Source organism: Macaca mulatta, chromosome 5, assembly GCF_049350105.2.
Source record: "Macaca mulatta isolate MMU2019108-1 chromosome 5, T2T-MMU8v2.0, whole genome shotgun sequence".
Lineage (NCBI taxonomy): Eukaryota > Metazoa > Chordata > Mammalia > Primates > Cercopithecidae > Macaca > Macaca mulatta.
This window is the reverse complement of record NC_133410.1, coordinates 62,331,881-62,358,303: the sequence shown is the minus strand read 5'-3', so window position 1 is coordinate 62,358,303 and position 26,423 is coordinate 62,331,881. Positions and strand designations below refer to the sequence as shown.

The 26,423-nt window shown below is 37.6% G+C and overlaps 1 protein-coding gene across 4 annotated transcripts in view; it reads left to right on the top strand.

Annotated features, from left to right (window-relative positions):
* SLC4A4 (solute carrier family 4 member 4) overlaps nt 1-26,423 on the top strand; it is a 430,044-nt gene that overhangs the window by 377,486 nt on the left and 26,135 nt on the right. For all 4 annotated transcript variants that reach the window (XM_078003501.1, XM_078003500.1, XM_015138561.3 and 1 more), the window contains 4 exons: nt 8,001-8,114; nt 10,447-10,608; nt 22,753-22,931; nt 24,061-24,133. In XM_078003501.1, the coding sequence (XP_077859627.1) occupies nt 8,001-8,114; nt 10,447-10,608; nt 22,753-22,931; nt 24,061-24,133 (528 nt within the window). The remainder of the gene's footprint in view (nt 1-8,000; nt 8,115-10,446; nt 10,609-22,752; nt 22,932-24,060; nt 24,134-26,423) is intronic.

Here is a 26,423-nt window from a genome sequence, read left to right as displayed (position 1 = left end):
CACAGGGTCTGCACTTGCCATCTGGAGCTACACAGAACAAGTTAATTTCTCTTTCCTGTGATAGACTTCACGTATTTGAAGACAAATTCTCCCTACAGTAGTCTTTAGGCCTGCCATCGTTTTTCTTGTGGTGTGTTTTCCGTATTCCCAAATCCTCTGGCTGCCCTTTTCTAGATTAGCTCCAAATTTTCAGTTTTAATTTAGAAGATAGTAACCAGATTGGGACGTAGTATTTTCCATGTGGTTTGATCATTTGCTTCTGGTATACACACATTGGGTTTCTTGTTCTACCGTGTAGTTTTGAGACAGAATGGAAGAAAAGGTCTTTTAGTGATTGCCAAAGTCTCCTCAGCATCTTTGCTGAACCACTTCACTAGGCTGACTCTCCTTCCAGTAGACTTCCATCGTCAAGCTCCAAGCCCAACCCAGATAAATTATCCAGTTCATCTCTCTTCTTTGCTCCCCAAATCTCTTTGACTTAGAACTTATGGCATTAAAATCTCAGAGTCAAAATCAGACTTTCCTTTTATTAAATTCTGATTATAGTGGGTATTACTGAATCAAAGTACAATGAATTATTGTTATTGCTATGACTGCTATTAATGCTTTTTTTGGATCATGCTTTATAGCATTGGCTACTGGGGGGGGGTCACATTTCAAACTTTGTAGGGTATTTCGTTGCCTTTTTGTGATTACCAAAAGACCCATAATTGTCTGGCATAATTTTTGTTTCATCGAGAATAAATGCTTTTTTACACTGCTTTTTAGCATTTTCCAAGCACCACAATCACTAGAGGAATTGACACCATGAGTTAAAATGCACTGAGAGCCCACCAGGGTGCCTCCTGCTGTCCTTGTCTCTTTATAACAGCTCTATCCATTGAGAACTGCTCTGTAGACGCATGGCCCTTTCCCTCCAGTTAATTTAGGAGCAGCTGCAGCCCTTGCAAAGTGAAAACCACATGTCCTCTGGGATTTCCAAGAAACCTAATTCATTTTTCCCCTGTAAATTAACTGGCTTCTCACTGTTGGTGTCTCTATGATTATGACTCTCTTAATAATTAATACAGTATCATCTTTCATGAATATTATGTTTATCATAGATTTATTAGGTTGTTTTGCCAAAGAAGGAGAGAACAGCATATGTTTATTTGAATTTCCTTTCCCATCTGCTTAATTCCTTCTTTGCTTTGGTAGTTTAAATATTTAAGCTGCTGGCTTCTCATTAGATTAATTGAGATACTGTCTAATTAATCCTGCAGAGGACAGAAATATTATTCTCCTCTTCATTTTTATAATTAAAAGTAGTAAACAAAAATGAAAGAGTTCAAAACTAGTCTGATATAAAAAAGGCATTACAGTCTGAATTGAGACATGCTTCTCTTTCCGTCTTTAATAAATTGAGGTAGGAGTTATGTGCTGTAGCACATCCATGTATCATTTAAAAAAACTGTTTTAATGGCAAGCTCTTGCTATTAATTATCTTAATTTGTGTTCTGTTAGATTGTGATAATTTATAATCCTAAGATATTGAAGTTTGAGCCTGGAGAGACTTAACATTTGATTTGGATGGACAACCACAATTTATGATGTTTGTTTAAGCTAGATTTGAGGCCTCAGAAGCCACAGATTTGGGCATGAAATCTTGAGGGAACAGGTTTTCTCATGAAAACTTTGGCACTTCTACTTTTAATCATTACCAGTAATAGCTGTTAATAGTAGAGAATTGGAAACTATGACTTTCTAATTTGATATCTTTATTGATATGTTGACCTACATAACAGCATGTTTTTGGAGTTTTTGAAAGAGATCAAGTTTGATGAAATGAAAGGGAAAACAAATGACGAAAGAAAATCACATACTTTTTTTTTTCTAAATGTGCTTAAAACTGTGAGAAGGGCCCAAAGAGAGCAGTTCTTAGTTCCTTCAAGTCAGACACAGAAGTCTTATTTACAGACCCCAGTGTGTATCTAGTAGACTGTATGTACTCATTGCTAGACATTTTTAGGGCACTTTCTACTTCTACTATGTCAGTTTTGCCTAACTCAAATTAAAAGTTTCATTTTAGTATAGAGTAAGACATTAATCGTCTGCTAAAATAGCACCCCTACCTGTCTTCTCTAATTAGGGGATTTAGAGTTGAATACAACAGTGGTCTGGGAAAAATCAATTTCCTTGACTATGAAGTTTAAACTGGATTCAAGATCACAGAAATGAATATCTTAATAATAAACACTCTCCAGGGGTGATTTCTGCTGTAACTAAACTAATATTGTACAATTTAAGGGGAAGGAAGTGGAAATAGAAGTTTGTATATTATGCAAAATGTATCACCCTGTGATTTTTAATGAGGTTAAGCAACGCTATTAATAGGGTAGCTTTTTTCTCCATAAATTTTAAGAACTGTAATCCTGACATGTATTGACATTAGTGTTTTAAGCTACCTATACTGTGATAATGCCACACTTGACAAGTGCCATCACGTACATGTGTATGTATGTATATATATCGTACTATATGTATCATTTATATATCTCTACCTGTTTGTTTATATGTTATTAGTTTCTATGGCTGTTTTGTCAAGTCACCACACACATAGTGGCTTAAAACAACAGAATTTATATCTGAGAGGTCAGATCTGGATGTCAAAATTAAGATCTGGAGATCAGAAATCTGAAATGGGTCTCAGTGGGCTAAAATCAAGGTGTGGGCAGGACTGCATTCCTTCTGGAGGCTCTAGGGAAGAATGTGTTTCTTTGCCTTTTCTGCTGTCTAGGGGCTGCCTGCATTATTTGGCTCATGACTCTTTCCTTCAACTTTATAGCCAGCAATGGCCAGTCAAGTCTTTCTCATACTTTGTTATTCTGACACTGATTCTCCTCCCTCCCTCTTTCATTTACAAGAACCCCTGTTATTACATTGGACCCACCTGTTTAATTCAGGATCATCTCCCTTAAACCAGTAGATTGGCAACATTAATTTTCTCTGCAGCCTTAATTCGCCCTAGCCATGTAACATTACATATTCACAGGTTCTGGGAATTAGGACGTGGACATCTTTAGGGATATATTATACTTTAATCTGCTTACCACAGTATCTGACTTAAATTTTAAGATGAGTATACTGGGTGCTATGTTAATAGTGTACTGAAGGGGGACAAGTGCAGAAGCAGGAAGACTATGTAGGAAGCTAATGTAGTAAATCATATGAGATAAAATGGTGGCTTAGACAGTGTGGTACTAGCAATGGAGGTGATGCGAACTGATAGGATCCTAGGTATATTTTCAACATAATTTGCTGACCAATTAGATGTGGGATATAAAAGGAAGAAGAGTTGAGTATATTCTAAAGTTTTGGGTATGAGCAATGGGGAAAATTAAGCTGGCATTAATTAAGATAGAGAAAACTACTCAAAGGGCAGGTTTAGGGTGTCATTGGTGGGGCAGTTTGGGCCAGGGAAGACGAGCCAGGGGAAGATCAAGCACTTAGTTTTTGCATAAATTTGAAATGCCTGGCAGTGATTTTAGTCAAGCAGGTCAGTCCTCCACCAGGGCCAGAGGTTTAAGTCCTATGGGAATTTCTACCAAAGAATTGCAGATTGATTGAATTTATTTGCCACCATCTATTTCCCTTCTCCTGTTTATTAAAAAAAGGAGGAGAGCTATCTGCCTTTTAAATAACTATTTCTCCTCTTTCAGTATATATAAAAAATCCAGGTGGAGGTGTCAGGTAGTTAGATAGATGATTCTGGAATTTAGAAGAGTGGTCTAGCCTAGAAATATAAATTTTTTTATATTTCTTTAGCATGTAAATGGCATTTTAAAGCATGAGACTGAATGTAATCACTTAGGGAGAGAATATAGATAGGAAAGAAGAGACCAAAGTCTGAACTGTGGAACACTGCAGTCTCAAGAGTTTGGAGGAGTTGAAAGGACCAGCTAAGAAGAACTAGAGTATCCAGTGAAGTAGGATGCAATTCAGGTCTGCTAGATCTGATTTCCAAAATGTCTTCAGAATGCCATAGTATTCTTAGATCAGAACATGGTAACTGGTATATTACAGACAGTTGCTTTTGAAAAATTATACTGGATGGTTGGACTATTTCCATACACATATCCTGCTATCAGAGTTGCCTTCGTATCCACTTGTAATTCTAAATTTACTGTCTATCCATGTAATATGAGGTTTATGAAGTTTAATGAGATACTCTTGAGAATACATGTTAGGGCCATCTTTAGAGGGTGATATATCTGTGTAGGCTCTGTATTAAATATGAGAGTTCAGAATGGAGTAAGAAATTCAGTTGCTTCATTAAGCTACAGAAATGATAATTTTGGGAGATATGACAATTTTATATTCTTTTGAATATCCTCAGCGGTGACAAATTTCTTTTGCTTTGTACGGATTTAACTTTACAGAGTATCTGCAGTAATTTGTGTATTGTTGAGTACAGCGAAAATTGGAAACTCAATATAACATTCTAGAAGGTAATTTGGCATTATATAGCAAAAGATTTAAATTTTTATATAGACATTGATATAGTAACTCTTCTGACAGGAATTTATTCTAAGGAAACAGTCTTATATATGTGCAAAGATTTCTTTATGATATGGTTCTTTATAGTGAAAAGTTAAAAACAATCTAAACAGTAGGGTAATAGAAAAGTAGATTTTAGGATAACCATTCAGCATAATACTATGGAGTCAATAATGTGTACTATTATGGAAAATATCAAATGAAATGGAATAAAAGTGGAAAAATCAAAATGTCAAACAGTATGGGAAAAATTCTATTATGTACACATATATATGCACATAAATATGTATAAAAGGATATATTTGCAAGTGTTAAAATTTATTTCTACATAGTAGAATTGGAAAACATTTTCTTTTTTCATTATTTTTTCTAAACATTCTATAATGAACATATATTAATATTGAAACAAAAAATATATTTCAAAGAAGATAGAATTATGGATCTTTCAGACATCTGTGATAGTTAATGTGGGTAATCAAACAATCTTTGCTCAGTACTAAAACTATAAAAGGAATTTACAATTTTTGGAACAATAACAACACCATTAAAATAAATGAATAGCTTCCCGAAGAGAAAAATTTGAAAGACAACCCTGATTTGGATTTGGAAGTTACGGGATTTTGAGGGGGTGTTGGGGTACATTTTAAATTCAGCTTTAATTTTCATAGTAGAATTCACAGATTATACATTTGTGTAACCAACACCCAAATTAAAATACAGCTAGTATATTTGTCTGAAAAAAACTGTTTTTCTTTCAACATTATTATACCTTGAATAATTTCTTAAAGCAATATAGATCTTTCAGGGCATTTTCTCTTTGTTGGTACTTGGAATCATGTGGCTTGATCTCACCATCTCTTGGAGTAGTGTGGCCAAATTAGCAGCCCCATATGTGGGCCCTCAGTGATGAGGTTCAGTTTGCCATGTAGGTTTTGCAGGGCATCCAGTTTATGGAAAGCTAGAATGCCTCTTCTACCAACTAAAGAAGCAGAATTGCCCAGGTGCCTGATAGTGATTTTGGTCAAGCAGATCTGTCCTCCACCAGGGCCAGAGGTATAGGTCCTATGGGAATTTCTAGCAAAGAATTGCAGATTGAATTTATTTGCTCCCATCTATTTCCCTTCTCCTGTTTATTAAAAAGAGGAGGAAAGCTATCTGCCTTTTAAATAACTATTTCTCTTCTTTCGAACAACTTATAGGATATTTGTGTTGCCTACTGGTTGCATTTTCTAGGTGAGGATTGTAAGAGTGATAAGTGAGAACTAACTTCCATTTTACCTTTGCAATGACCTCTGGTCCTCCAGTGATTTATGACCCACTAGTCTAGAGGGGTGTTTGTAACTTCCTAACGTACTCCTGAACTGCTTCATAGGACCATCTTTTGCCAGACCACACTGAACTGCCAGTGTCAACACTACTTGCACAAAACTTAATAAATGAGTTTCCTCCAATATGGAGCCCCTGAGAAACATCCTTTTTTTGCTGTGATTCCAGATACTTCTAACCAAAATTAGCTCTCAGTGGCAGTTCTATGTTACTAATGGGCTTTTTATTTTTTATTTCTTGGATTTGAAGTTTCATTTCAAAGACCTCCTGACGGTAGATCATTTAGGTATTCCAGTGGTCTCTGCAGTCATGAGAGCTTCTAGAACTTGAAATAACAATAATTAACTTATAATAGGAGAGTTTATTATGTTCCAGGCAATACTGTTAAGCACTTTCATGGCTTTTCTTATTTAATTCTGATAACAAACCAATGAAGTTGTAGGGATTATTTTGGCTATGTTTTGCAGGTAAAGTAATTGAAGCTAAGAAAGGATAAGTATTTACAAATAGGAAATAAGGGTGCAGGAGTTCCAATAGTAGTTGTGCTCCTAACTGCTGTACTATATTGTCTACCGAAATTGATCCCTGCCATCTATTGGTTCTTAACATTATTGTGTATAATTGATGTTAAGTTGCCCCCAAAAGGCTGGCCTTCTCTTCCTCAGTATATACTTTTCAAGAAAGCTAACCCTAGCAAATCTAGCCCTCTGAGAAAGAAAGGAACTCCAGGCCGAAAGGAACAACTCTGATCCTGCCACTAGTATCAGGCTCCTGACACCTGATACAGGTCAAGCATTGAACACTAGGGCCTTTACCTTACCCACCCTGCCACGTAATTTTCATTTCTCATTTTAGTTTCTGTTGACTACCTGGCTGCAGTAATACTATTCCCTTTCAAGAAATCCTTTGTCTTCAGAACAGTGCATCCACTCACCCCATCACTGATCTCCCTTCCTTCATCCAGCAGCATCAGAAACTGACTGCTCACCCTGAGATAACTTCATAACCTCTGAATCAACCTTGGTTTTATTTAGGAGCAGGCTTCCTTGTATATAACTTGGCTATGAGCTTCACGGGGACGTGAATTGTATCGGTTTTGTTTACTGTGGTATCCTTAGCACCAAGAAAATTATTAGGAACTAAGTAGATTCTTGTTGAATGATTAAATTATGTGCTAACATGTGTATCCACCATATGGGAAACTCAGATATCTGTGCTCTGGTAATGCCCTTAATCCTCATTAGTGCCATTAGAGACTACAGAACAATCTCAAGAAACCAAATGGTACTATGCTCCCCTTACCAACTTGCAAATGGCCATTATTCACCCACTTCATGGGAACGGTCTTAGTTTAATGCTGTATGCCTTAAAGCCCAGACCTTGTCCTGACCAGAGGGAGGTACTTAGGAATTTGGAGGGTTAGCAGATAATGGCAGTCACACGCAAGAAGTGGTAGAGGAGAGATGTTCCACATATGTGAGACTTTAAGTGCTAACCTGGATTGAGAAATATTTTATTTGACAAAACTAGTGCAGCTGTGACATTTCCATCTTTCATCACTTGACGTTACTTTGAGATCTTGATATTTACTTCACCCAAGGGACAGGAACTTCTAAGCCCTTCCATGCTAGATTCTTGGTGTTTTCAGGCTGTCTTATGAGATTTATCTTACTCTGTACTCACAGTGCTGCCTCCCAAATAACACAGAATTTCTATGTTGTTGGACAGATTTTTATAATATGTACTTAGTTTTCATTCTTATGCAGGTGACCATGTTGCAAGCAGGATGAGTTTATACAGTATTTCAGGGATATGTTCTATTTGATTGCTCTCCCTGTCTACATACACACACACACACACACACACACACACACACACACACACACAGAGAGAGAGAGAGAGAGAGAGAGAGAGAGAGCAATCTGTTCTTTGGGATTACATTATGTCTAGCCAGGTGATATACTAATACAAAAACAATTTAAAAAATAATCTTTCTGCACTCTGATACCCCTTCAATTGGTTAATGAAGCTGTTACTATAAACTATTAGCAAATACAAAATTCTTCATTCAGTTCAAACACAAACAAATGTATCTATCTGGTGCTAAATGGTTCCTGGTTTCTTTTTTATTTTTCCAGGCAAGAAAACTGATCAGTGATTTTGCCATTATCTTGTCCATTCTCATCTTTTGTGTAATAGATGCCCTGGTAGGCGTGGACACTCCAAAACTAATTGTGCCAAGTGAGTTCAAGGTAGGTGAATGTCTGTCTTTTGGTCATTCCTGGAACTCTTTTTCTTTCTTTCCCCCATTCTAGTTTATTGTGTGTCCCTTTGAGTTAGTTTTGTACAATTATCCTTTTTTTTTTTTTTTCAAAATCAGTCCCTTTTAGGCTCATATAGACATGTAGTTTAATTTCTTCACTACAATTAAATGTCAAGACTAGGGTTTTTATTTAAAACAACTGATAATACTATTATAAACTCTGCCTTATAGTTTTAGAAATTTTTAAATATCCAAAATATTTTATATGCCTTATTACATTGATCTATATAATGACTCTGGGAAGTACATAATGTAGCTATCATCCTCCTGATTTTTTCTTTTTTGAGACAGGGCCTTGCTGTGTTGCCTAGGCTGGAGTGTGGTGGTGCAATCTCAGCTCACTGCAACCTCTGCCTCCCAGGCTCAAAGAATCCCCCCACATTATCTTCCCAAGTAGCAGGGATTATAGGCACATGCACCACCCCCAGCTAATTTTGTAATGTTTTATAGAGACAAGGTCTCACTGTATTGCCCAGGCTGGTCATCATCCTGATTTTATAACGTTAAGATTGAAGCTCAAAGAATTAAGTAAAATGCCTAAGATTATGGAACTAGTAATGTCAAGGTGTGAAGTTAGAACCCAAGCCTCTAGACGCCTAGTCTAATACTCTTTTCATACTATGAAAGTACCTACCACAGGCATATATATATGAGACATATATATATGGCAAATTGTAATTATTACAAGGTAGATATAACAATTACTTAACTTACGAACCTATTGATATGTGCAGGTAATGGATAAAATTTACATTCCAGTCATTCCTAAATATATTCCTAGCTAATATTTTCATTACATTTTTCATTACAAGCCTTTCATCTGTTTTCTAAAATAATCCTCATTCCCTCCACTACTGAGATCATATATTTGCTAAGAATTATTAAGCCAGTTGCAGTTTTAGATTAATAACTACTTAATGAGGAAGGATATATATGTTATAACACACATTATTTTTTGAATTATCTCTGCTATCACATATTCATTAGTAAAGATAAGTTCTCATCCATTCAATCATTAATTCATTTGAGTTAATATTTATTGAATATTGAGTCAGGCTCTAAACTGGAAATTTGAAATGCATTGATGAGTAAGACAAATTTTTTTCCCTAACAAGCTCACATCTGCTAATTGTAGTAAAATGAGGTTAGATTCAGTGACAGAATTATGAGACAGATGATGGGAATATCCTCAGAAGAGAAATGAGACTTTCTTGACAGCAAATATGGAGAAAATAATTCACAGCGTTCTATTTTAGCTTTTTTATTTGCATTGTTGAAAGTAAGGAAAAGCATACGAAACACTTTTTTTCTGTAGTTCTGGAGTAGACATACATGATCTATTGATGGAAAACAGTCTAAGAACTGCAAAAATGACAATCTTTTCCAGTTTTTTGGTGACATTTCCTAAAATTTACCCAGTTATTATAGATCATTATTTCATATGTAAAATAAGAGACCAGAATTTTTACATTAGTTCACTTATATAAAAACAGTTATGACTTTTTTTTTTTTTTTTGAGGCGGAGTCTTGCTCTGTCGCCCAGGCTGGAGTGCAGTGGTGCGATCTCGGCTCACTGCAAGCTCTGCCTCCCGGGTTCCCGCCATTCTCCTGCCTCAGCCTCCCGAGTAGCTGGGACTACAGGCGCCGCCACCACGCCCGGCTAATTTTTTTGTATTTTTAGTGGAGACGGGGTTTCATTGTGTTAGCCAGGATGGTCTCGATCTCCTGACCTCGTGATCCGCCCGTCTCGGCCTCCCAAAGTGCTGGGATTACAGGCTTGAGCCACCGCGCCCGGCCATGACTTTTTATATATATTATGAAGCTGTTAAAATTTGGCAATAGTATAAACAACTTCATTATAATTGCTAAAACCCATGAACAAAATTCATGGTGGTTTGGTAATTTCTTGCTACCTTTTTACTGAATGTTACATTTGGAGTTTTCTTCTGGCTACTCTTTAAACTTAAATCAGTTTCTTCCATTTTGAGTCCTTATCTTAAATCATCCCAAATGCACAAAATGCCATTCACTTCTTTTCCAATGGCTCATATTCTTTCTCTCCTTTCTTTAAAGAATTTCTCAAAAATAACATCCTTTGGGAGGGTTTTGGTGAATAATCTTCATTCTCCAGCTCAAAACTGTTTATATTTCTCAATATGTTGGTTATCCAAATATAATAGCATGTCTTCCCATTGATTTTTCACCAAATAGTATATATTAACTTGATAATTTTCTGAAAAATGTCCTCTGTCTTTTTCAAGCCAACAAGTCCAAACCGAGGTTGGTTTGTTCCACCGTTTGGAGAAAACCCCTGGTGGGTGTGCCTTGCCGCTGCTATCCCAGCTTTGTTGGTCACTATACTGATTTTCATGGACCAACAAATTACAGCTGTGATTGTAAACAGAAAAGAACATAAACTCAAGGTAAGTGTCTGTTATATGTCTATCATTGCCTTCTACTTTTTTTTTTTTGTTTAGTACTTGAAAACACTAATTGATTAAAAACCAAGGAAGCTTTGTTGGGAGTTACTATAGCTAATGTTCCTTACAAGTCTGCAGAACCAGAGATCACTTTGTATTGGCACATGTCTTCAATGTAGCACTTTAGGGAGAGCTCATTTAAATCTGAAAAAAAAGGTTTCAAATCATATTTCTTTCACCAGCACAGAAAGAATATAAACATAATTTACTACTTAGCCACAGTCATCCTATATCTGATTTTAGTGGAGTAAATATCCTCAATAAAGAGAATGACAATCAAAGATTTAATTAATTTATACTGAGCATCTGCCTTCTCTTAAATCAACTCAGGTTTATTCTTAAAGATTATTCAGATAGTTCGTGGTTGTAAGCTGCTGATATGCATTCTTGCTTTTTGTCTTCACTTACTTGTGTCAGTATGTTATTAACCATAAAGTATGGAGAAAAATACTTTATTTTGTACATTTAAAAAATCAGTTATTAACTTTGTTATGACTCTAAAGAAAATGCCTCAGTGGTCTGGGATATCTTTCAAGAGAGCTGCCTAAAATGCTCTTACTTTATATAATGTTTTTCCAGCTCTAGTGACTTTTTTAGTTGCAATGAATTTTCACAATACCATTTGAAGAAGTGAGATATGAATGGTAACAATGATAAGGGCTGTTATTTAGTGGATGGCTACTATAAGCCAGGCCATCTTCTAAGCACTTTGTATTATATGTTAACTCATTAACTTTTCATAACCACCATATGAGGGAAGCATGTTAATGCATTAGAGTCTGTTACCCAGAAGGAGAGGATATTACTAAGAATAGAGTCCAGCACAGTAGGTATAGCAGGAAAAATATTCAGGAAATATAAAGAATTGGCTGACTATAGAAACCCATTGAGTAGAGGAATGAGAGAGATGAGGAGGATTCTGATAAACTATCCAAGTAGGGAGAACTTAAAAAGCTGTGGATCATGGTAAGAAAGGAGTAAATCCCAAAATAATAAGACCAGGAGAAGAAAATTAAAAGCTTTGGTCAAAGAAGAGATGTTTAGATTTTGAGAGTTTGGAAGGAGAGAAAGCTGAGATTGATGAACTGGTCCAAAGCATGTGGCTAGCTCCTGAAGCAAGTTGACGATGACGTCCGTCAACACTTGTAAGTTAGAGTAACGTGAGTCTGGTGTACTGAAAGTATCACCTGCCTCAATATTGACATGATTGGAAAGTAGCAGAGTATGGTAGAGAAGAACATCATGGGAAAGTTACTAAAACCATAAGTGAAAGTATGTAACTGTCCTGGAGGTCAGCATATTTAGTGATGTGGAAGGGCAGAATGAAGAGTAACTGGGCTTCAGTACAAGGCAGTTCACAGAAGCATGAAAACAAGTGAGGTATGCTCCCCTCTAATATGGGGAGTAAAAAAAAAAAAAAAGAGCAAAAACAAAAACATAAAACCAAAAAAACAAACAAAAAACTCGACTGTCACTAAAGAACAGATCTCTCCAGGAAATCAGTGCTCCCAAAGGAAACCAAGTGGTTTTCACTTATGATGAAAGAAAAAGTTGTGAATTCAATTGCAAAATTACATTAAAGTGACTTTCCCCCATGCCCACTCCTGCCATGAGTAGATATTGTACTGCTCTGAGATACTTTTCTTAATTCTAAGATCATTGAGCTTCTCACATTCTGGTGATGTTGGGTTATTTGCACTTGTTACATGGCAGCTGACTTAATTAAGAAGTGAAAGATGCTAGGCCATTAAATGGTTATATCTGCAACTGGCACAGCTTTACTTCTTTACTTTGCCATAGTCAATGGGTCAAAATAGTCACAGGGGCAGCCTCCATTCAAGGAGATGAGGGGGGAATCTTCTTTTTAATGGGGGAATGGCAAGGTCGTATTGTAGAAAATCATATAAGATAGGAGATATTTTCCAGCCATTTTTGGAAAATAAAATCTGCTACATTTGTACTAAAAAATTTGCCATAGTCTAGATCTTCGTGATTGCTTCCCCGTGGTATCATTTAAGCATATTCTTTTTTTTTTTTTTTAATTTATTTATTATTATTATACTTTAAGTTGTAGGGTACATGTGCATAACGTGCAGGTTTGTTACATATGTATACTTGTGCCATGTTGCTGTGCTGCACCCATCAACTCGTCATTTACATCAGGTATAACTCCCAATGCAATCCCTCCCCCCTCCCCCCTCCCCATGATAGGCCCGGGTGTGTGATGTTCCCCTTCCTGAGTCCGAGTGATCTCATTGTTCAGTTCCCACCTATGAGTGAGAACATGCGGTGTTTGGTTTTCTGTTCTTGTGATAGTTTGCTAAGAATGATGGATTCCAGCTGCATCCAAGTCCCTACAAAGGACTCAAACTCATCCTTTTTGATGGCTGCATAGTATTCCATGGTGTATATGTGCCACATTTTCTTAATCCAATCTGTCACTGATGGACATTTGGGTTGATTCCAAGTCTTTGCTATTGTGAATAGTGCTGCAGTAAACATACGTGTGCATGTGTCTTTATAGCAGCATAATTTATAATCCTTTGGGTATTTTTTTTTTTTAGATGGAGTCTCGCTCTGTCGCCCAGGCTAGAGTGCAGTGGTGTGATCTCGGCTTACTCCAACTTCTGCCTCCCGGGTTCAAGTGATTCTCCTGCCTCAGCCTCCCGAGTAGCTGGGATTACAGGGGCATGCTACCATGCTAGCTAATTTTTGTATTTTTGGTAGAGACAGGGTTTCACCATGTTGGTCAGGCTGGTCTTGTACTCCCGACCTCGTGATCTGCCCTCCTTGACCTTCCAAAGTGCTGGAATTACAGGCATGAGCCACCACACCTGGCCCATTTAAACATATTCTTTTGTCCTCTGTGCTTCCTTTAAATTGGCCATTGGATCTAGAAGCTTGAGGAGATATAATTTTGATATTGTATATATATAGAGAGAGAGAGAGAGAGGGAGAGGAGAGAGAGAGACAGAGAGACAGAGAGAGAGAGAGAAGCCCAAGACTAATTTATAAAAGGCCAGATAACTTTAAGCTACAAGAAGTTTGGCTTCGGAATTTCGAGGTCACGGAGATAATGTGAATTCCAGCTCTAAACCCAATTGTAGATTTGTGGTTAGGAATATCCCTCTCCTGGGAGATTCTTTCTTTCTTTTCCCTTCTTTTGGCATTATACCCAATGGCAAGGCTGAGAGAGGCATGTGTTCTCACTATCTTTCTCTGTGGGGTATTTTTTTTTTTGATTGGCCAACTGAGTATGCCATGTTTAGAGTGTACTAGTTTTATTTTGGGTGGTATCTCCCATCTTTGCCCTCTCCCACAGAGCCCGAGAATTGGTCTCTGTCCCAAGAGTTCAGATGGTCATTCTAATTCAGGCCCTAAGCCTCCAAGGATTGGCACGGTGTCTCTCAGGGCAGTTCCAGGCTCCAGGGCTTGCTGACTCCAAGGATTTGCTTCTTCACGTGGCTATTGTTTTTTGTATCCAATTGTTCCTCTTTCTAGTGGATAAGCCATAGTTTCTAAAATATATTTTCTGTGTCTTTTTGAGCATTTTCAGATGTTCTGTATTGAGAGGGTTTTTGATGTTGGTTTAGTTTACCAAAGCCTTGAAATGGATGTTGACTAATACATTTTTATTCTGAAAAAATTTGCAAACAAATTCTTAATTACGATCTACAGTTGGCTAGATTTACTCTGTGTCTTTGGAGGTAAATAAATGCCTACAAATTTTTACTCACTGAATTTTCTTATTGATAAAATTCACAATTTAGAATTTCAGAAGTTTAGGAATGATAAAATACAGAACTTTTTTCCCTTATTCTCAGTAGAAAACATTAGAAAATCAAGCTTTATTAGGGTTTGCCTCTTAAAATAAGAGTTGAATATATAAAAAATAAGTTTTCATCACCTTCGGAATTGCCACTTGAAATCATTCTTTTGAATAATGAGAGTTATGGAATAGGTGTGTCAGTCTTTTGTCACAAATCTAATGATACCAGTGACCATTTCATCATGAATCAAAGGCTTCTCACTCTGAAAACTGTTTTGCTCATATTTTGTTAGGAAAGGAGAGCTGTGGAATGTGAACACTGGAGATTCTGTCTAAAATTGTAAAGGGCCTTAACTGCTATGAAATTGATTCAAAAGAGAAAGCTGAAACTGAGAGAGATGGAAGCATTGTGATATTAAAAACAGCATGTTTTTGGGTGGCATTTGCTTTGGCTTCCGGTCAAGTAGCTCTGGCTGTCTGTTCTGCTTGGGATGGGATCCACCTTTCCACTCTGCTGAACAGCTCAGTATTGATGTAGGAACGCCAAGGCACTTGGCTTTCTTTGGCCATTATTTTGGTTGGTTATGCTCTGCAGAGTGCTGAAAAGCAAGCCAGGGTCAGCAAGGTCACGACTTCTTTAAGGTCATTCCCTGAGTCATTGGCAGAAGCAGGAATAGATTCTGAGCTTCATACTGCAAAGCCAGGGATACTTCTCACAAGGAAAGTGATTTCAAGAGTGTTATAGATTGGGTGTAGGAGGGAGAAATAATTTAGGATAGCTATCTAGAAATAGATATGAGGTGGTTGTGACAACAAATTTGCTCTGATATCTTTTATGGTAAAACCCTTAATTTGAGGGTGTTCTTTTTTGATAACTCCCAAATTCCTATTTTTGCCCCTATTTTCATTTTTCCTTTCTGTTTCTACTCTTATAACCCTATAGACTTAGTCCATTTGTTTTGTACCTACACTCTTCTAAAGGGTTAGCCATGGGTTAATAACCAATCTTCCTTGCTTCATTCCAAAAGCATTCATTTTTTAAAAAGTGCTGTTCTTGTATGTCAGTCCTGTGTTTTTAAACTTTCCCACTTTGGCCCCTTTAAATCTTTACCTCTCAAAGAACTTCCATTTGCCCTAGCCTGGGTTTTAAGACTCTTTGCCAGAGGACCACAAGCTAAATTTAAAATGGCTTTCTTCAAATGCTAGCCAGTGCTCTAGTCAAATGAACAGTGGAGGTTTCCTTAAGCCTGACGGTTTCTTCTGCTAGGTACTCCAGCCAGAAAGCTCTTCTCCCTACTTCCTAATGATTGCTGTTTTTCAAAATCCTCTCCATCCTTTAAGATAATTCAAATACAAAAACTTCTCAGTGTAGCGTTCACCTTTAATGTAATTTATATTTCTCTTGTTTTTGCTCTTAGTATATTTGTATTACTCTGTGGCACAAGTCACGTATGTCTTTTACAGTATCTATTTTGTATAATTACCTTATCCCTTTTTGTTTTCAAGATCAGGACCAGTTTTATTCCTCTTTTCAGCTCTCATGTGGCCCACCTGTTTCATATGGTAGACTCAATAAATACATGTTGGAGAATTGTATTCTCTTTGGCCGACATGGCTCTCAGTTGTTACTCTGTGTGCGAGAGATGATAACTGCAAAACATGTAAACTCTCCACTTCTCAAAGTGTGTGCTTATGTTGGTCAAAGCCCTGTTTAGATGTCATCACTGCAGGGAGTTTTTGTGAATTTACTCTAGACATAGTTAAACACTTCATTATCTGTACTTTTTATTATCGTTTCCAAACCTCTTTGAATCTCTATTCAGAGTGCGTTATAATTTGTGTACAAGTCTGTGTCCCCTTCTTCAATTCTGAGCTCCTTGGTGGGAGGTACCATGTCATGGCTCTTAATGTCCCCATAAATGAGCATATTGTCTGGATCTTTGTGGGCCCCTAGCATGAATGTCTATTCTGTGTCCCTGCGTGTCCTAGTGTGTACTGCTCCTCACCTCTCCTTTGTTATCAACTATGTACCACACGTAAACTGTAGGCTGCTAGGCTAGTCTTTTTCTTTCATAGATTTTGATTTCTGTGGATTTATTCCTAAACGATTTCTACTCTGTATTAGTAAAGCATATACAATTTCAAAAGGAAATAAAGTTTCACTTTCTCTCCTTGTACTTAAAATAATCTCCAGTTTCAGAAAATAGAACAACCGTTTGGTTTGTATTCATGGAAACAAGAAGTCTTTTAAACTTTAAAGGGCATATTTAACCTTTTGAGCATTTATTGAGTGCTTGCTAGGTATGGAACACTTGTGTTAGATGTTGAAGATAAAAATGGTTCTACATTGCAGTCTATGCCCTGAAGGAGTTTAATGGATTTTCCCTATTCACCACCTGTCTATTACAACACCAAGGTTGGAATTGACCATGCCTTTATTTGTGCCTTGTACCTTGCATGTACATTAAATTATTTGTTTTCATGTCTGCCCTCAATTAATGATCTGTAAACTCTAAGAGGGCAAGTTTCTGTCTTATTTGTTGTTTTATCTAACACAGAGCCTACTAGCACAGGATAGGTGTTCAATGAATATTTATTAAAGAATCATTTCTCATCCAAAGATACGAGCAAATGCAAAAGGCCCAGGGTGGGAAGGAGCTTGGCGTATTGAGAAACATATAATAGGCCATTCTGACTGAAACTTGGGGAATTAATTCATTTAGATGAGGTCAAAGTTAATGGGGCCAGGTCACATGGAACGAAGTTTCTGAACTTCAGCATTATTGACAGTTGGACATTATTTTTTGTTGGTGGTAGCTTTCCTGTGCATTGTAGGCTGTTTATCAGCATCTCTAGTCTCTCATCAGTAGAGGCGTTTACACCCTCCAGCTGTGACAACCAAAAATGTCTTCAGGCATTGCCAAATGTCCCTTGGGAGTGGAGACGGGCGCAAAATAGTTCTGGGAGGAGGCTCTGATGTAGAAACTTAAAGATAATTTTACAGCGTTTAGTTTTTCATTCTAAGTGAAACAGGAATCACTTTAAACAGGGAAGTGGCATATAATGATTTCGATTTTTAAAAAAGATTCGTTCGTGAGGAGAGTGGGTTGTCAGGGACAAGAGAAAAACAGGGACGTTTGTGGTGAGAGCAGCATTGAGGGCTGAGGGTTGGTTGCTGGATGGTGTGAAGGAAGAAGGGGAATTTGCATGGAGCACTGAAAGGAGAGAATGACTTTAAACAAATGTCAAGGAGTAGAAGCAGAATCCCAATTCAAAGAGTGACACATAGGAAAGTGCAGGAGCACAGAATGTGCAAGGCACATTTAGGGATTGGTAGAGATTCTGGAATCCTTGAGGGCCTCCTCAGAGTTTTAGATGTAGGAGCATGGAAAGGGAGTCTTTGTATTCTTCGGCCTTCTCATCTGCCTGTGGCCTCCCCTATTCAGCAACATCCAGCTTGGGCTTGATGGGTCAGAATTGCATTTGAAACACTCAGTCTGGCAGCAGTGAGGATGGATGGGGGAGGAGCAAGAGTGGAGGTGGGTGGGGGGAGCTGAGTGGAAGGGGAAGGTGGGTGGGAAGAGGCTGCTGCATAATCCAGGAGGAAAAGGATGAGAATCTGAAAAAGGTAATGGCAGTGGGGAGGAGGAGTACAGAACAGATAAAAAGTTTCATATGTTATTTTTAAAAAATACTGTTTTCCATATTTCTTGCAGTATTCTTTATATAAAAAGGACCAGTATTTGAATATTATTTTTATTCCATTCAAATCTAGTCATTCAGATACTTTTAACTCAAAGGGACATCTTAGAAGTGGCTTGTTTTTATACATATATAGGTGGTTTTGCAGAAACAACTTCTCTGACATAACCGTTTGCTTCTTGGGTCTCATGGCAATAGTTTGGGGCAACATGAATTTGAAGCATAGCTTTTACCATTCTGTTCAACAAATGTGTCTCCAGAGTTTAGCGTGTGTCGGACACTCTACTAGACATGGTAAGCCTTGCATGTTGAAATTTGACAAAATAAATTTATCACTTTTTTCTCTTTGACCTCGTTGTCCATAAACTCTCCTCAATGTTGTTCCTTTGGTTTAAACTGCATCTTCTCAAGCCTGGATTATGACAGTGTTGTCGTGTCTGTCCTCTGCCTCTAATCTTGACCACTATCAATATACCATTTATAGTCCCAACAGAGCCATCCTTCTAAATATAAATCTGATTATATCACTTGCCTGCCTAAAACCCTTCAGTGACTTTCCATTGCTCTTGGGATAAAAAATTCCAAAGCCTTTAGCAAAACATAAAAGTTCTTAACTTCTCTAGCCATCTTCTTCTGTGCAGCAAATTTATTTCATTTTCTTAGAATGGCAACTTGCTTTGCATAGTTTTTCACCTACTTCTTATCTCTGAGTTGGTTATGGCTCATATTTTAGAACTCAACCTAAATACTACCCCCCATGCAAACCATCCCTGACTTTGTACTGAGTTGGGTACCCCTCCTGGATGCTTTCTCAGTACCCTGAATTCACTCGTACTTTAATACTGGTTTTATAAACACGTGTTGTTTTGACCAGCTCTACCATTAAAGTAAACCACTGGAGGGAAGGACTGTGTATTATTTATAATTTTACCTCTAGGGTCTAGCAGAGTGCCATTGAATGAGTGAATTAGCATTTATTCATTTATCCATCAAACATTTATCTAGAGTATCCACTCTGTGGTACACGCTGTGCCAAGTGCTAGTTTGATGGTGAACAAAAATATACATGGTTCCTGTCCTCATGGAACTATGAGAGAGAGAGGCACAATTCACATAATTATGCAGAATGTGGCATGCAAATGTGGCTGATGTCATGAAGGAGAAGGAGATGGTGTGTTGAGAGGGTGCAGGGAGTTCCCTAATGTGATGGCACTTATATTGAGACCTAAAATGTTAGCAAGAATTAGCTAAATGAGGCTGGGTGGGAAGACTATTTCGGACACCCAAAGAAATCACTGTGTATGCATAGGCCTTACAAAAGGAGGTACCTGGTGAGAACAGGTGATTGAAATAATCCTGTGTGGCTGCAATGAGAGAGTTGAGGCTGGAGGGGAGGTAGAGGTAGACCAGGTAGGGCCTTCAGGTCACATTGGTCATTTTCCCTTCCCCTTAAGAACATAAAGAAGTCCACTGTGGTTGAGGAGAAGGAAGACCTTTTTTTTTTTTTTGAGACGGAGTCTTGCTCTGTCACCCAGGCTGGAGTGCAGTGGCTGGATCTTGGCTCACTGCAAGTTCCGCCTCCCGGGTTTACGCCATTCTCCTGTCTCAGCCTCCTGAGTAGCTGGGACTACAGGTGCCAGCCACCTCGCCTGGCTAGTTTTTTTTGTATTTATTTAGTAGAGATGGGGTTTCACCGTGCTAGCCAGGATGTTCTCGATCTCAAAGCAGTGGTGTCAAGGGGAGCAGAGTACTTGTCTCTCTGTAATTATTTTATCTCAGAACCTTTGTTTATTCTGATGGTTATATAGTTACCTTTATAGTCCATCATCTAAAATCTTCATTTCACCCTCTTTCATATGGGCCCTTTTTGCTAGTCTTCAACATATATAACTCAAACTTGTTTTAGTTAAAATAGATCCAGAAAGCATCGAGATGACTCAGGGTAACATGGGTGACTTTTTTTTACATAAGCTATTCTTTTGACCCATTCATTTGGCTAGTGTGCATATCCTTAGGTTACTACAGGTTTTTTGGTAACAAGATTTGTGGATTCTGCTCATTATTACCCTGCTGGTACTTCTAATATGGACTTCAGTGATTTAGTCTAAAGAGGGCTTAAAAATTCTGTGATGTCTCTACTGTTTTTCTCCTTTTTCCCTCCCCACAAATGTTTCTCATGTCTGCGAATTAACAATAACGTTTTATATTTTTTTCATGGCTAAATAAGAGTTTACAGTTGCCAATAAGGGGAGTATATGCATGCTATTTGTCCAAAATAAACATTTATTGAGAATCAGCTGTGCATCATGTACTCTGCTAAGGTATTCAGAATACAGAGAAAAAAAGATACAGTCCAGGTCCTCATGTTACTTACATTCTGATGTCAAAGACAGATGAATACATATATAATTTCAGAATTGGTGTGATGAGGGCTGTGATAGAGGAAGGCGTAAAATGAAAAACAGGGAAACATAAAGGAGGAGAACTAACCCAACTTGACTTACTTATCTCACCTAGGTTGAGGCAGGAAAACCTACCAGAAAAGGTGAGGGTTAATTTAAGTCTTAAGGATAAACAGGACTGAGTGAGAGAAAGAACAAAGAAAGAGTAGAGGTTATTCTGGGTAGAGGAGGCTATGTGGGCAAGCACACAAAAGGTATCAGTGAAAGAAACACATATGAGGCATTGCAGGTGGTTGAAAGTGGTGGTGGCACAGGATCCAATCTGGAGAGAGATGAAAGATGAGGCTGCAGATGTGAACAGGGGCCAGATCATGAATGCTCCATAGTGAGGTTCCAGACACACAAACAGACAGGAGGGAGAAAATGCTGTGGGCTCCACCTTAAGGTATAGCCAGAACCCAACCACTTCTTACCGTCTTCACTGCCACCACTCTGGTTCTAATCATCACGATTTCTTCCAATGGTTATGTAGTCGTACTATCCTTTCCCTATTTACCTAACACAGCAGCCAGTGTGTTTAGAACATAAGCAAACCGTGACCGTCCTCCATTTCAAACCCTCCAGTGGTTTCCCATTACACTCATCCTACAAGCCTAGGTTCTGATAGTTCTCCATAGTACTTATTACTATGTGAGATGCTGCATATTTTACTTTTTTATGGTATTCATTGTTGTCTCCCTCAGTGGAATGGAAACTCCATGAAGGCAAGATTTTTTGTCTGTTTTATTCACAGATGTGTCACCAGCATGGTACTAAGTTGTCAGTCAATATTCATTGAAAGAATGAATGACTGAAATCTCAGATATATCATGGTATTCACCGCATTAGTCATTATTGAACAAATTTATTTCAGCTCATCCCACCTCTGCCCTCCTTTCCTCTGCCTTACACCACTCTCAATTCAAGCTATTATACCTTCCTGAAAATAACTGGTTTTATGAATATATATTAACCTATATTCATAATCCCAAGTAGATTTTTGTATTTAGCCAAGCCTGGGCTAGGTGAATATATGCTTTTCTTTCTTGTACCAGCTCCGCTTGCCTGTGATGAGTTCTCAGAACATGATTAGATCCATGTGTGCGAGCCAGGGGTGAAATCTTGGCATTTCAGTGAGAGGAGAGCAGTGTTGTGACGAACTGTAACAAGATCTGAATGATAACAGTCACCAGGTTCCTAGTGTAAATCACATCCTCATTTTTTAAAACCAGCCTCTTTATTCCTTGGATTGGTCATGTTCTGGCTCTTGGCACTGCTGCTTCCATGCTGTGACAATGAACTGCTCTATTTTCTCAGGCTCCGTAGGGGTATCAAGTATTTGATTTCTTCATAAATAGAGCAAAGAAATAGAACCATAGAATAACATTGCGGACACATTTAACAATATTTATTTCATGAATAAAAAAGCTAGACCTTTTGTTACATTGTCTGCTCTTCCAGTCAGTGAATGTTATTGTGACCATTGGGCAATGTTTGAAATCGGCCTATTCTGATTAAGGGAGTGTTTATTACCTTAATTATGACATATAATAGATTGTTAAACATTTACTTTCATATATTATGAAAGCTGAGAAATGGCCTACATACCTTCTCAATCTTGCTTTCGGATACTTACGTAAGTTGATGAACAGCATACTACTCAGTGCTGTCCAGCAGAGAAGGCAGGGTGCCTGCTTTCAAGGTGCTTATTATGTTTATCTTAACAACAACAGCCAGTACCACTACTGCCGCTATCACCGTTTATCAAGCACCTATGACATTAACAACTGCGGTTTAAATTGCTACAAGATGCTTTGCCTCTGTTACTTCAGTGAATGGTCTTAATTCCTCTGTGGAGTGGGCATATATATCTCCATTGTTCTGATTAGAAAATTGTATACAGAGAGGTTAGGAATAAACAAATAATAAGTGTATCTTTGACTTAAGTCTTAGACAATTATTCAACGCTATAGTAGAGAAGGTCTCTAACATAGCAGCTGTAAGAGGCAGCTGTATGTTTAATTGCTAGAAGATAAAGTCCCTTGCTTCAAGGAGTTTGACTTACCAAGCAAAGTAAGTCGGTTTCCTTTGGTCATCTTAATTCCCCTCTGGAAATATGACTAGATAGCGAATATGAGTCTTGTCTTCACATGGTTTTGTTATCTCTTTCTACAGAAAGGAGCAGGGTATCACTTGGATCTCTTTTGGGTGGCCATCCTCATGGTGATATGCTCCCTCATGGCTCTTCCGTGGTATGTAGCTGCTACAGTCATCTCCATTGCTCACATCGACAGTTTGAAGATGGAGACAGAGACTTCTGCGCCTGGAGAACAACCAAAGTTTCTAGGAGTGAGGTGTGTTAACTCAGAGGAAAATGACTCCCCAGAACACGCTGTGCACACATCCATGTGGTAATCTTAAGGAAATGGGCAGGTTTGGAGGAGACAGGGCTTGTGATGATTAATTTATTCCTATATTTTTTTGTTCCAGAAAGGACTAAATTTTCATCAGAGGTTTCAGTGATTTTTTTTTAGTTTACTCCTCATGATATATCATTTTCATGGATTTCCAAAAGGCTAAATGTTGCAACATAAAAACACAACCAGAGTACTTTTTTTCCTCAACATGCAGGTGATTTTGGTGCTGCAGTGTTTACTGTATCACAGTCATGTGTGAAGGCCCTAAAACTCTTGAGTCTGCTTATGACTTTTAAGATTCTGTAAAGGGAAAGGTATTGTTATTTTCCAATTCATTTTCTGTCCCCATAAACACTGAACAACTTTAACCTCCAACTGGTCAATTTGGGTAGCTGTGAAGGGCAGGAGTAGAAGGTTTGTATACTCTGCTGAGCACTTTTTACTGCAAACTCTGCTCATAAGTGCTTGGGTAGCTCACATGACAGAGCCATCGTTTCCCACGCCAAAACAGTGGGTGATTCTTTTCTGGGGGGTGGGGGAGGGGGTGCAGGATGGGAATTATATTTGTTGAAAAGTACTTTTGTTGTTGTAGATTTGGAAATTAGACTGATGTGATTTATTGTGCTAATGAAATTTCCTTGAGCTGTTTGTTAATTAGAATATGGGACAATGTAATATCTGTCTCCTATGAAAGAAGGTGTAAGGGTAATTACACAAGAGGATAAATTGCTTTAAAAAATAAGGTCTTCAAAGAGGCCAGTAACTGATGGACCAAGAGCAAGTGATTTTTCTTTCTTGATTCTAAAAGGAGCAAAAGATTTAACAGGATTACTTCTTTCTTCATGAATTCAAATCACATATTGCAATCACTTTAAGATTTTTTTTAATAGTTATGTTGAGTTTATACACCATCCTTGAGGTACTAATTACATGATACCAACACCTTTGTTGCTTTAGCCAAACACTGATTTTGTCAATGTGTAGTTGTTTTTTTTTGAAGGTGAAAAGACAAGCGCATGTTTATGAAGACAAGAGGTAGATTGGTAATCTTTTGATTTGGTTTCAGGGAACAAAGAGTCACTGGAACCCTTGTGTTTATTCTGACTGGTCTGTCAGTCTTTATGGCTCCCATCTTGAAGGTAAATATGTGAAACATTCATCTCTTCCTTCTTCTCAGAACACTGACATATAATTGGACATGTGAAGAGTGAAATTCCTTATGAGATACTTGCAAGATTCTCATCAGTTCTGTAACACACTGAAGCAGGGGTCAAGTAGAAAGAGGGCTTTAAATACCTTTTGTCTTGATTTCCTTCTCAGTCTTTCATCCCCTCCCTTATCCTTAGTTTTGCAGTTACTTGATTGAACTGTATTAAATTAACAATATCCAAACTTTCTGATCTGTGAAAACAGTTTCATGCAATTGAATTAGACTGATCTTCTCCCCCTCCTCCACACAGATATTTTTTATTCTCCTTATCTTTTATACATTCTTTCTTCTATCACCTTCCATTTGCTTGTATCCAAATCTTGTCCCTCTTCCCTCATTAGACTCCTAAATAACATGAGTGATGCAGGATGACCATTTTGAAATTTTTCGACTATTGTTAATTATTACTTTGTTTCTATTTTATTTGAATCAGATGACCTCATAATTCACAAAGGTGAATCAGAGTAAAATTACTGACTCATAATTAGAAAGCTTTAGAAATGAACTTTTGAAGAAGAAAAATTCTATGATATAGCTTGTTTAGAAAATTAGGAGTCAATATATAGGTTTATTAATGGGTTGGATATCTGCCTAGATAGATAAATGGAAACTGTATGTGAAAACCTATTAAGAAGTAGGAAAAAAAACTAATGAAAGTTAGTGTATACCTCTTCATGAAGCTTCCAGTTTTCTTCTGTGATGCAAACATTTTATTTTTTTCAATCATATAAACATGCTTGTGAATTATTGATAATTTGTATCTTATGCTTTGTACCACAGTACAAAGCATGAAAGTCACCCGTGGACCTAACAGCTATAAATAACCACTGCTAATGATATCCTAACCAATTTTCTCTTAAAATGTTTATTTTTAAACAATTTTAATTTTAAAGACTTTTAAAATGTTCATTTAATTACATAAGTAGTGGAGCAGTACAATCTTCTGAAGAATTCAAACAATATAGAAGTACAAAAAGTGAAAAGCAAAAGCCCTCTGTTTCTCTAAAATTAGCAAATTTTATGTCCGTTGCCAATCAGATGAAGTTGAGGGAAGTGGAACTGTAATATCTTTGACCTATAAATAAGACTAAGATGGCCTTCAGGGGGTTTTGACTGTGTGCACAAAATACTTGTTAAACAGTTAAAATATGTAATTATTCATCTTTTTTCCTTGGTTTCCACAATGTCAATTAACTGGTTTAATTAATTTCTGACTGGATTCATGAGGAATATGTATCTCATCTTACACAAGACGTTAAGATTAAAAATAACCTCAGAAAAGTTGTTTCTGACTAGGTACAGAGGGCCTTAAAAGAGTACAGAGCTTATGTTCTGCAGGGACAGAGGGAAACCTTTTGTCACCTTTGCCAGTGCAAAGCAAGTTATGGGATAGGTGTGAAGGTGTGGTGACTTTCACAGCATCGAATCTGCTGCCAAATGCTTTATGTTCCTCCGTTATCCTATAGGCACCAGCACATCAGCTGGTGGAAAGCCTAATGACAGCGTTACCTTTTAAGCAATGGAACCTCATCTAGTGAGATCATTTTTAGAGAGTTCATTGCAGACAATTATGAACCCATGTTGTGAGAGGCTCTCCTAGAAATGAATTTTCCCTGTGGGTTCATTGAAGGTGGGCTCACTTCGAGCAGCTGCAGAGTTTCTTTTATGAGCTCTCTTTGTGCTCAGTCACTGGTGAGGGAGAAATGGGCAGAAATCTTTTCATCAGTTCTAATTTACTCATCACGTCCCCCATTTTTCTTTTATTTTTATAGTATTTCTTTTCATTAATACAGTATAAAATCGTAATTCAAAAAAGTCAGATGTGTTTAAAAGTTCCTTTTGTGTGTATACGTTATAGCAGATTGGCTTTATTCCTAGAGAATCTGACAGTTGAGTAATCATGGATGATTCCAAGAGGACACAGAGAACAGATACTGTAAAATTACTATTTTTAGGAGAGATGCAAGACTTACATTTTCAACAACGCCTCTTCCTAACCATTTTCTCACCCTGCACCCAAATATGGCTGCAGAGGAGTTAAAGCTGAAAGTTCTTTTGTTCTTTACAATGATTCTTTTCACCCCTGATAGGCAAAGTGCCTTAGTATTTACAGAAACAGATTAGAATGCAGAGAAAGAAGGCAAGGCAGAGAGCTGTAAAAGATCAGTGAGCAGGAGCTTTCTTTTCCTTTAACCTTCCTTAATTAACCCATACCTGGG